An 11,953-nucleotide genomic window follows, 5' to 3' on the forward strand; every position below is an offset into this window, starting at 1 on the left:
CCCCAGGAGAAGGTGTACAAGATGTGAGGTGAGGGGGGTGTCCCACAGGTGCAAGTGGGGCTGGGGTGAGAGGCGGACAGCTTCTCACGTCCAGGGCCGTCCCAGGTCGGGGCTGTGGAGGCACTCTGCCCTAGTCCAGCCCCAGATGGGACCGGGGATTCCTCGCCCCACCTGCTCTGCCTCTGCCCCAGCCCCACGACCTCGCGCCTCTCTCCAAACCGTTCGCTTCCCGAGCCCCCAGGCTGGGCCCGCGGCGGGCGCGCCGGGGCGGCGGGAGGCGGGGCGCGCCGGGGGCGGGGCCAACCGGGCGAGGCCCGGCCCTCACAGCGCCGCTCCGAGCGAGCCGGCGGCGGCCGTGGCGGAGGGATACGGAGCGCCCTATATATACCGCCGGGCGCAGACTCGCACTTCGGCAGTGGTGGTGGGAGCCTCGCGGGCGCGGCGCCGTTACTCGCACTCGGGCGGCGGCAGCGGCACAGCGCTGAGCGCACATCGCGCCTTAGCAGTAGCAGCGGCAGCAGCAGCGGAGGCGCCCCCGCCGTCACAGCCCCTGCGCTGGTGCAGCCACCCTCGCTCCCTCTGCTCTTCTTCCCTTCGCTCGCACCATGGTAGGTCGGGAGTGGTAAACGGCGGCGTAGCAGCTGCCTGCCCATGATTTCTTCCCAAATTTTTAGTTCAGCGCCCCCCCTTTTTTTCGGGGGGGTTTCCTCTTTTCCGGGTGTTACGCAGCAGCTGCAGTTAAGAAGGACGCGTTTTGGATTTGCATTTCGCTTTTCTCGGCCAGGGTTTCTTATTTAAATTTTGGTCCCTCTTGGAGCTGGACTTGGCCGTGGGCTGTCCGCAGGCAGGGGCTTCGGCCGCGGCTGCACCGGGGCCTTCCGCATCCACCCCCTCCCCCAGCGCCGCACCACTGCATCCAGCGCGCCGCACCCGGGCTTCCCGCAGCGCTGCGCCTGGGCCGGGGCCCCGGGGGGCGGGGGAGCCGGGCGGGGCCGGGCACACGATCCCTTCCCAGCCCCCCCTCCACCCTAGGCACGGTGGCGGCGGGTCGGGCGGACTGCGGAGAATGAATGGGCCCGACCTAGCCGGTGGCGCACATTGCTCGGGCCGGGGCTTGGAGGGCGCAGTTCGCGTCCACCTCCTCCCCCACCCGGCGACCCCGCTGGGCGCCCTGGCTCGGCAGCTCTCCCTCCTCCCTCCCGGGGGGCGCGGCGCGGGCGTGGGCTGGGAAGGAAGGAGCCGGGGAAGGGTGGGGTGGGGGCAGGAAGGCGAGGGGTGGGGGGCGGAGAGGGCGGAAGCGGCGGGCCGGCCGCCCTGCGGCCGGGCGGGGCCCTGCGGTGTGCCCGGGGCTCGTGTCCCCCCGTTTCGCACCCCTGCAGCCCCCCACCCAGTGCGGCAGTGAAGGCGTGCGTGATCCTCTGTACAACGGGAGGTCCCTTCCCGCGGGAGGCACTCGGCTCGCGCTAATTGGGGCGGGGGGGGCGGGGGAGGAGGGAGCTGGCGCGCGGCTCGGTTTCCATTAGAGACGCAAAGTTTCTGCTCCGGGAGGAGGCGGCGGTGCGGCTCGCCGCCTGGGGGAGCAGAAGCGGGTGGGAGGCGCGGGGCGGGCTTGGCCCCCTCTAGCCGCGCGGTCCCGGAGCGGGGTGGGAGTGGGGGGTGGTCCTGGCCAGGGAAGGGCGGTGCCCCCGCCCTGGGCCTGCCTCGTTCCTCCGCACCCCTTCTGCTCTCGGGGCACGCACCCCTGCCTGGCCCCTCGCCACTTTGCAGTCCGCAGGGAGATGCCCTCCACGTTTCCGCTTTCTCTGCAGCCTGTAGATTGCCAGATGCGCCTGTGCGCCTCACTGGGTGTGTTTTCTACAGCCCCCTTCCTCCCTGGGCGGGCTGGGCTGACATCACCCACAGCGCTTTCTGGCTTGGCGGGATGGGGAGATGGCTCCCGACAGGTTCAGAGCACCTTTACCCTCTAGGCCAGAGCGATGTGGGGCCGGGTATTTCTTTATGGAGGAAGGCTGATGCTGTCGAAAAGCTCTCTAACCAAGAGAGTTTTGCGGTGAGGTGGGACTGTTCTCCCCGCTAAGGTGACAGCTCCTCGTGCGAGGTGTGGCAGGGCTTCCTGTTGTACAAAGACAGATGTTATCCTGGCGTTACGTAAATCATCGTGTCTCCTTCATTCGATAGAAAGAAAACCGCCTTCCGGTGACTGGGGTAGAAAGGAAGGAAGACCCAATTCTAATTTGAAAAAACAAGCTTTCCTCCAAATCAATATATTGGAACACCACGTCTATTGGAAAAGTTTTCATTTTAAGAATTAGCGTAAACATAACGGGGTTAGCTTTCTATTGGGACTTACTTTGTAACTGGCTTCATTAGGTGTACTTCATTAAAATAAAAATACAGGCTAGCTCTCCTTGCATTCTCCAAGTTCCCTGGCTGGAGGCACAGGTCACAGGTTCCGTGTTGCAGAGACCAGACAATACAAGTGCGAATTACCTTCATGGCCATCACTACCTGAGTAAAGTGTGTTTATTACGGGCAGCCCTTATGTCATACTGAAAATTGGTAGAGTGAATATTCTCTGGCAAAGTTGGTAGTTGCTCTTTTTCCAGAAAAGACGAGGTATAGTCTCCTAATTATTACATACTTTTGTGTGTACTTAAGGTTTGCAGTTTTGAAACAGCTCAGTTGTAGGGTGGTTGCATTTTTTCCTGGCTTCTTTATCAAAGATAATTTGACTGAGGACATCAGCCATTATAAATGGGAGGCTTTTAATAAATAACTGCCTAATTTAAATGGAAAGCATTTATTACATGGAAATGAAGTTGGTTGGTGGGGGTAACCCATTGCTGTGTATTTATTTTTTCCACTTAATTGTATCTCATAAAATAGATAGGAAAGGCTGTTAATCCAACCCGATGCCATTATGTAACGCCTATTTGGAGATTTTGGAGCGCTTGCAGCAATGCGCAAGGTGTGCTCAAAGCCTGCCCCTGGCTGGGATCCTGGCTGTGGTGACAGCAGCGTCAGGCTGGGATCCTCGGGTGGAAGCGGGGGACTGCGGTGTCCCTGGCGCAGTAGGTGGCGCTCTTCTTTCTCCGAGCTTGCCGCTGCATCCGGTGTGGTGTGGCCTTCTTCCACTAGAGGTGCCGTTTTTCAGATTATGACCTGACCCTTGTTAGACCTGGGAGCACACCGCCAGAGGCCCAGCAAAGAAGACCTGAAGTGAAATGTCACTTCTTTGTCATCCTTTGTTTTTTAAAATCGCGTAAAGTGTTCCCTTTATCCTCATTGTTTTCATTTAATGGCTTAACGATTTCACACGGTTGGCTTTTTTCTTTTAAAGAGTGATTTTTGAAAGGTCAGTATCAAAAGTATAATTGGGAAAACTGTTGCTCGCAATCAACGCTTGTGCACTGAGTTATAACCTCTTCTCTCTTTATGTAGGCTGATCAGCTGACCGAAGAGCAGATTGCTGGTAAGTTGTGATGACCTCAGGGAGTCCCCGTAGTCCAGAAGTAGGCACGACTCCGTTCCGGCTGGCTTCTCTGACCCTTCCCCCGACTAAAATTTGAGCAGTTTTCTAAGAACTTCTTTAAATAGAAGCAAGAAGCAGAAATATTTAGGTCAGGTGCTAATTCCTTGCCAGTGTTGCAGAGGCGGCGTGGAAGGAAGCGGGGCTAGGCCTCCGTGCTCCCCTCTGCAGTGTTGGCTCCATGGTGGGCGCGGCTTTGCCTGTCACGCGAGCGTCCGGCCAGCCTGCTGCTCCTACAGGCTCCCAAAGGGCGCTGAGAATTCTCACGCCACAGGTCTTTTTGTAATTCACCGTGAAGGCTTGTGCTTGCCATTGGAAAATACATGGGGATGGGTGGAGATGAGGGTTAGGACTACTATAATAATTGGGTAGGGAGTTAGTTTAGATTCTAGCTTTTAGTATTACTTGGAGGACTTTTTTTTGAGATGATTTCTCTTTAGGAAACCAGGGATGCCTTTGAAATGCCTTAAGTGCCAGCTAGAGAGAACACGCCGGTTACCTGGGAATGTACATTTCTAGTAGCTCCTTCCTGTTGTGTGAAAGGCGTTCCTGTGGCTTTAGCAGTTTATCAGGAAGGGGCCTTAAAAGGGAACCCGCGGACCAATCTTCACTCGTCAGATTGGATTGAGGACTAATTTAAGTGTGTTTAAGTTTAGTTTTCTTTAAAAATATGAGAATACTGTGGTTTTATGGAACCGGTAACCAGGAGCAGAGTTTGCTTTATGGACTGTTGAATGAAGGCCGGTCCAGTAGGACTATTGTGGTCTTTATTTCAGGAGATAAAGACTGGGCAGTTTCTGATAATTTGCAGACTTGGCGTAAGAATTCTCAATGCCATTTGGTTTGCTTTGGCAAGCCCCCCAAGGGAAGTGTGTGCTGTGGCCGGTTTGGGTAAAGACCTTCATTCTAAAGGGTAAACCTTTGTTTTCAGAGTTCAAGGAAGCTTTCTCCCTATTTGACAAAGATGGCGATGGAACCATCACAACAAAGGAACTTGGAACTGTCATGAGGTCACTGGGTCAGAACCCAACAGAAGCCGAGTTGCAGGATATGATCAACGAGGTGGATGCTGACGGTGAGGGCGCAAACCTATGAATGAGTGCCAGTGTTGTGTAATTCAAGTTCAGACATGTCACAAGATTGTCTTTCAGGTCCCCAGGGCAAAGCACATGCGCAGCGCTCCTTTTGGTGGTTGCCTGACGGGCCGTTGACAATGAAAATAGAAGATTATGGCCTGCCTTTGGCTGTGCTCACTGTCTAGAACATTTCCTGGATCAGATTGGCATATTGTTCTTTTCTACTTGCCGTGACCTACAGCTCAGTCTTTTTTATCAACTGGCCCATGAGTCTGCACTGAGTCCTTTGGGGAAGTAAAAATAGATAGCCATAGACTTTTCAAAAAGCTGACTGTCTCCAGGAGGTGTGGGAAGTGAAGTGGGAGAAGAGCACTCTTAGACGTTAATGTAGAATTGAGTACAGCGTGAGCTGCAGATGTGTTTATTACAGAGAATTTTGAGGATCATGTAAGGCTTGGACATGCAGTGCTTGATGACTGGAGGGAGTAGATTATAGAACCTAACAGAAGGGGAAGGTGAATAAAGTGCAGAGCAAGAAGGAACAAGCAGTACCCCTGTAACGGGGTCACCAGCTGGTCACCGATTCCTCTGGACTCTAGAACAGTGGACAGTAGACCTTTTATTGCTCACTTTTTCTCAGTAAGCAATTCTTGAGCATTCCCCTCTCAAAAAACTGTCTTTTTTGGAAACCATGTATATGCAGTTAATATATGACATTGTAGAGCATGGTAAATTTTTAAAAAATGAGCTAAGAGTAAGCAGTTTGGATCTAGACTACTTTCTAGATGATTGGCTTGAGAGTAACCATTTAAACATACGTATCATAAGGTGATAAAGTAGAATTAAATTTGTCTGGTCACGTATATTTAGAAGCAGGGGTTTTGGGTGAGCTCTTTAACAAGTGGTTTCAGCTCATTCAAGCTACTTTGGAAAGTGTTCGTCCATATTAATGTTGTTCTGGAAAAGGGGTAGTTCATAATTCCCTCTTGTTTGACTGCTAAGATGATTGGCCATCTGGGAACATGGGGTGACCACCCCCCATCTTATGTGAGCCCTGGGAAACGGTGCTTAGGGACTGGCAGAATGGATTAGGCTCTTAGATTGTATGGAACAAGGAAGGAGTGAGTTTTCCCAGGCCACAGAATCCCATATTTGTAATGAATAAATGTAATGCCTAAGGGTGTCTTCCCTGCATGGCTATGAGATAGCACTTCAAATAATTTACTTTGTCTTGCATGAGTGCCATAATGCTTTAAAATTTTGGGGGCCAAAGGGATTTCTGAATTATTATTTTGATTTAAAGGTAGTGGTGAAAATGAATAACTTAACCTGAGGCTTTTTTCTTCTAATTTAATTTTGTTTCCTTTAACTCAATTTACATTGTTAATCTGCTGGTTTGTCTTTGGGGGGTGCTCGCCTAACTCTTAGCTTTAGAGGGGGAAGTTACTTGGAATACTGGCCGTAGAACAAACTCTTCTGACCCAGTTTCCTAAGTGGTAATGGTCTGAGCTTTGAAAACCCTTCCGAGCCTTGCCCTTAATGAGGAAACAAAGACCCTGAGTTGGAGAAAAAAATGATTAGGTGATTTCATCAGAATGTGGCCAGGAAACACTTTCTGGAGAAGACTGTGTGATACTTTATGGTCCGTGGCATAAGAAAGTCCATTTTCCCCCTTCCCGTAATCCTTTTCTTCTGTAAAAACATTCTGTTGTGCCTGGTGGGTCAGTTCTGGGCCTTGACCAGCATCACGAACCAAGGCAGAGGTAGGACCGAGGGCTCACCCCTCACTTGGGCGGGGGGAAGGAGACAGTCTCGAGTGCTTCCATCAGGAATGAAGGGTGCTGTGGGCTTTCTCTTCTTGAACTGCATAACCGCCTTTAGCAGTCAGGAATCTACACGTGCAGTTTTCTTTGCATCATGAAGTGCTCTCCTGGACCCTGATTACTAGTTTGAATTACATGAATATGTGAAATTGCCCTGCAAAGTATTTGAACAGTTGAGAGTTAGAAATGGTTTAACCTTATAGAATAACTGATCGGTTTGTCCAAGTGAGTCTTAACCGTTCTCTCAAGTTTTGCTTTGAAGATTATCACTGCTGGGGAGGGAGCATCACTGGAGCATTTATTTTATGTGAGCTTTTGTTTTTTAATTTGAGGAAATGGCACCATCGACTTCCCAGAATTCTTGACTATGATGGCTAGAAAAATGAAAGATACAGACAGTGAAGAAGAAATTCGCGAGGCATTCCGAGTCTTTGACAAGGTAAATCTGCGTCCGTGTTGCAGACCGTCCCTGTGGACGGCTTCTTTGCTCCCGTTTCTGAAATACTTAGAACACTTAAACCAAAATGCCTGGGCCTCTGTGCTGATCTCACTTTGAAATAAGCCGACTTAACTTCAGCAACCTTAAATTGGGTGAGGGTGAGCATAAGTAGTGGGGAATTCTGAACCAAGCTTCCTGATTGCTGCTTTCAGTTCGTTAGCGCTTGCCAAGCCCCTGCATTTTCGGTGCTCACCAAGGGCTTTCACTTGGTGGGTTGGGCGGGGACCGGAGCTGGGCGACCTGTCCCCGTGTGCAGAGTTGGCGGTGCCGGGTGAGGGCACGAGTAAGTCCCAGACTTGCGTGCCCGTTCAGAAGCCCTCTCCACCACCCTCAGTAGCCCCTGCTTAATGTTCACAGGATGGCAACGGTTACATCAGCGCGGCGGAGCTACGTCATGTCATGACCAACTTAGGAGAAAAACTAACAGATGAAGAAGTAGATGAAATGATCAGAGAAGCAGATATTGATGGAGATGGGCAAGTCAACTATGAAGGTAAAAACACTGCAGAGTCTCTTTAGCTTAGTTTTTAATAGTCTTCCCTTTCGTATCTATAAACAAGTTAACTGCTTCATGAGACACTGATTTTTATTTATTTTCTTTATGCAGAGTAGAGATGTTGTGTTCATTCAAGCTGTTTTTGAAGATAACCAAAAGTTATGATTATTTGTCTTTACAGAATTCGTACAGATGATGACTGCAAAATGAAGGCCTACTTTCAACTCCTTTCCCCCCTTCTAGAAGAATCAAATTGAATCTTTTACTTACCTCTTGCAAAAAAAAAAAAAGTTCATTTACTCATTCTGTTTCTATATAGCAAAACTGAATGTCAAAAGTACCTTCTGTCCACACACACAAAATCTGCATGTATTGGTTGGTGGTCCTGTCCCCTAAAGATCAAGCTACACATCAGTTTTACGATATAAATACTTGTACTACCTTAATGATAAGGAAGCACCTAATGGACTCCTTGCAGTTCCATTTGCTCATGATTAATACACTGTTTGGGCTGGCCAGTTTTTCATGCATGCAGCTTGACAATTGAGCACAGTCAGGCATTTGTATTAAAAACAAAAAATGAAAAAAACAAATTTAAAACTTCTTCAAATGGGTTCTAGTTCAATTTGTTAGTATAAATTGTCTTAGCTGGTTTACTGAAAACAAAACATTTAAAATTGGTTTACCTCAGGATGCTGTGCAGAAAAATGGGTGAAGGATAAACTGTCTAGACGCAGCCCCACTTAGCAGGATGGCCCTCTCGTACTTCCGGGTGCCCCCACCCATGGTGACCATGACACTCATCCCGGTGGCATGCCGTGTGTGTTGGTTTAGCGTTGTCCCGTGTTGTCTTAGAGCGAAATGGGTGTCAGGCTGTCACCATTTACACACTTTTTTTTTTTAAAAAAAAAACCTTTACCAAGGGAGCATCTTGGGACTCTCTCTTTTTAAAACCTCCTGAACCATGACTTGGAGCCAGCAGAGTAGGTTGTGGCTGTGGACTTCAGCACAAGCATCAACATTGCTGATCAAGAAATTACAATTTACGTCCATTCCAAGTTGTAAATGCTAGTCTTTTTTTTTTTTTTATTCCAATAAAAAAAAGACCATTAACTTAAAGTGGTGTTACATGCTTTGTAAAGCTGAGATCTCAACGGGGACAAGGCAGTTGGAGGAGAGGTCAGTACTTTAAAAGCCCACAGCCCAGCATTGGGCTTCTCGCCCTCCCGCCCTCCCTCCCTCCTGACGTCTCAGCACCAACCTCTGAGCCTGAGACCTTGCCTAAAACAGGGCAGATAGCAATTGCTTCATCCTATCTATGGACATGTAGGTCTACTTGTATTTTCACTGGGGGGGGGCGGGGGTAGGGTGGGGGGAGTGAACCCTAGTAACTTAATGATTATTCAGGCAGTGGCGCTCTTCGTAATGAAGGAAAAAAAACCACTTTTTCTCAAGCATGTACTTAGGGGTTCTTCTCAATCGTGCTGCTGATTACCTGTTTTATGTAACTACTTGAGACCATCTGTGCAAGAGACATGATTTAGTATGTCTGTAATTCGATCCTTGCTGTGTGGTAGAAGCAGTAGTCCCTTCTAAGCCAGTCTTTATGCCTAAGACACTACCGATCACCTTTGATTCATGATTTTTAATTTATGATGCTACTTTTCCTTAGCCTCCTTTTCCTTTTTTTTTTTTCCCCCAAAGTTGACTTGACTTTGCTCCCCTCCTCCCTGCCCCCAAGTAGAACTAATGCTAGCCCCTAGCTTGAAAGTAAACTCCAGCCTAGAGGGGATTTTGTATCTAATGATAAAACTATAACCAAAACAGATAGATGCTGGTACTGGTCTTCGCAGTGGGATTGGTGTGCTTTAAAAACCCCTTTAAAGGAATACTGCAACCAGTGCAGAACTCTTTTCTGAAATGCAGGCTGGATGTGCATTTGGTTTCTCACCAGGAAGGAGTGTTGGGTTTTTGAGTCTTTCCGTGGGAGGTTTTAATTTGCCAGGGAACCGCGGCAGGCTGCTAGCTAGGCAGCAAGAAGCTCTTGGCAGCCAAATGGGTGCATTCAGGGCTGATTTAGAGAGACCCTTGGCTTCTCCCTCTCCTACTCCCTGTCTTTCTGGCATTTTGCAGCTTGCTAGATTTCCTGCCAGAGGGATAGGTCAGAGCAGTGGAGAGGAGCCCGCCCATTTACTTCTGCCGTTGGCCCTTAGCCTGGGTGGTTGTAGAAGAGACAACGGAGCTGGAGGGGACTTTCACAATTCCCTGAATCTGGAAGGCACACTTGAGAACACCTTGGAGGTTCTTCAGGTGAAAGAGGGAGTACCCAGGGCTCCTGGATGTTTCTTGCAAGGGAGGCCAAGTGTTGACCCATTCAGGCCTGTGTCTGATGGCTTCTTGGTAGTTTGAAAGAGTTGGGGGTAATTTAACTTGTTTTTAAAACTTTGCCTTCTGTCTTAACTCTTCCGTCAAGTCTTTTTCTAGAAGCTGGGTGGGCTCCATTTTAGCGGTCCCACAGTCCTTCCGAAAAGACTGCTTTTGAAACCAGATTCTTAACATGGCTAGCATCCTGTTTGGGAAGCAAGCCTTTCCCCCGGGGAGTGCTGAGTCCCCAGCTTGGTGCAGAGGGCGGCCCCGTCCACCGGAGCCTTTTCCCACTGGCTTTTGAGGGGAAGACCAGCCCAGGTGGGGTCTTTGCAGGCTGCATGCGTTTGTGAGAGGAAATAGCTGGGTGTTGGGTCCGTACCCTGAAAGTTGGTTAGCACCTCCCTGTAAACTCCTGCCCCTTACTTCTAACTGCTCTATAAATATATACATATATTTATATATATAAAGTGACTAGTTTAACTGGCATCCCGCTTGAGCCTGAGACTTGCCATAAGAAACTGCTGAGTCCTTGGCAAACACTTTCATAGTTTTGTTCTCCATCTGTTGGGGGTAGGTGTTGAGCAAGGCAAATTCATCTCGATGTTTCAGATGGGCTTTTGACGCACTTGCCAAGGAAGGCTTTTTCTGATTTTTAGACAAACGAATTTTTGCACACTTTAATTGGTGTCTTTCGGCAACTTAAACACACTGAAAATTAGCTACTGTACATATTTTTATATTCTCTTTATAAATGCATGTCTGACTCTACCTGTAACCCGCGTTGTGACGAGTGGCCGTCCAGCAGGCCTTCCCGAGTGCCGCTGTGGCCTCTCAAGAGTGGCAGCATATTATTAGCCCCTCAGCATACTGGGAACTTCTTCCTGAACAAAGAATGTAAATTTGGTCAAAAGCCTGCTCTTCGGTTCATTCAATTGATTTTAAACATTTGAATTAATTATTCTATATCCGAAGGACACTATCCTTTCGGCAGTGACGAGATTTCCACGAATGTGTCTTAACCTATCCCCTTCAGCTGGAAGTTAGTATTTTCCTTTTTCTCGATCCCTCGAAGTTGTCTTGTAGGAGACAGAAATCCTTTGCTGTCTGTATCCCTTGGAGTAAGAAGGTAGCGACAGGGGTGGAGTGTGTGTTCTTTCTCCAGCTCTTCTAAGGTTCCTTAAACACGTCTGTGGCAAAGATGGCGGGAGTTCTGGTAACAGAAGGTACTCTTCACCATGGCAATTTGAAAAGGAGATGTACTTGAACGTTTGTGTAAATCTTGAGATAAACTGTTTGGAGATTTAACCACCTCTCTGATGGGGGACCAACTCTATGGAAATTGTAAATAAGTTTTATTTATAAACCTGGCACTGTATTCAATAAACATTTCTGCAGCCTTTCATCTCTAACTGCGAACTGTGTAGGTTTTTAGCTTGTGTAGCCTCCAGTCCCTTCTGCTTAATGAACAAGGTGCTCCTGCCCCGAGATGTAATTGCACCGAGGCTCTAGGACGGTAGGCGAGCAGGAGGGGCCCGAAACACCACGGGCACATCCCACGACAGCTCCGCTCTCGTTTTCAGTTCAGGTGTTCCATAGCTGACATTTGAATACCATCTCGTGGCGTATTACCGTATCCGTGCTCGCTTTACGTGGGAAAAGGCACACCAGAAAAAGATTCACCTCTGTGTTAGTCCCAAGTGTCTTTAGGAATGGCACGAAGAAATACACTTTAAAAATTGGACGGGAATTTTAAATTGCACAAGCACTTAGCTCTGCCCATGTCGAGAGCAGGGCAGCCTAGGAAAGGGGATGGGAGGCAACTTTCCAGCCCTGGAGTTGAAACCTACCCCTTAATCAGTCCTGTTCCAGACCCTGATCCTGGACAAGGTTCTGTAGCAGGGAAGGCCACCTCTGTTTCCAGAAGGATCTTTTCCAGGCTGCCTTGCCTGTTTCCTTCTACGCAGAAGCAGTGAGGGGGCTGAAAAGAAGGGGAAAGAAAGATGACAGGGAACGCCGCTGCTTTGGTCAGAAGGCTCGAGCCCCACTTGCAGGGAGCATTGGGCTCCTCCTCTATACAGGAGCTGACTTAAAGGATGTGGATACTGCCGTGGGGACGGAACCCTCTGCCCTGACATTTTTGGCCTGGGTCTTAGCTTGGGTTTT

General features: G+C 49.2%; 1 protein-coding gene across 1 annotated transcript; it reads left to right on the forward strand.

Moving 5' to 3' along the window:
- Positions 1 to 374: 374 nt before the first annotated feature.
- Positions 375 to 11,199, forward strand: CALM1 (calmodulin 1). The gene is made up of 6 exons (XM_032405779.1): positions 375 to 608; positions 3,442 to 3,472; positions 4,461 to 4,604; positions 6,761 to 6,867; positions 7,285 to 7,420; positions 7,605 to 11,199. Exons 1-6 carry the CDS (start codon positions 606 to 608, stop codon positions 7,631 to 7,633), a joined length of 450 nt encoding a protein of 149 aa, XP_032261670.1. The 5' UTR covers positions 375 to 605; the 3' UTR covers positions 7,634 to 11,199.
- The last annotated feature ends 754 nt before the right edge of the window (positions 11,200 to 11,953 follow it).

This window comes from Phoca vitulina, unplaced genomic scaffold (genome assembly GCF_004348235.1).
Source record: "Phoca vitulina isolate PV1807 unplaced genomic scaffold, GSC_HSeal_1.0 scaffold7, whole genome shotgun sequence".
NCBI classification, from domain to species: Eukaryota; Metazoa; Chordata; class Mammalia; order Carnivora; family Phocidae; genus Phoca; species Phoca vitulina.

What these genes read in the sequence shown, in the direction of transcription:
- CALM1 (XM_032405779.1), top strand. An exon ending in GACCGAAGAGCAGATTGCTG is followed by an intron (nt 3,473 to 4,460) that starts GTAAGTTGTGAT and finishes CTTTGTTTTCAG; the next exon opens with AGTTCAAGGAAGCTTTCTCC. An exon ending in CATTCCGAGTCTTTGACAAG is followed by an intron (nt 6,868 to 7,284) that starts GTAAATCTGCGT and finishes TAATGTTCACAG; the next exon opens with GATGGCAACGGTTACATCAG.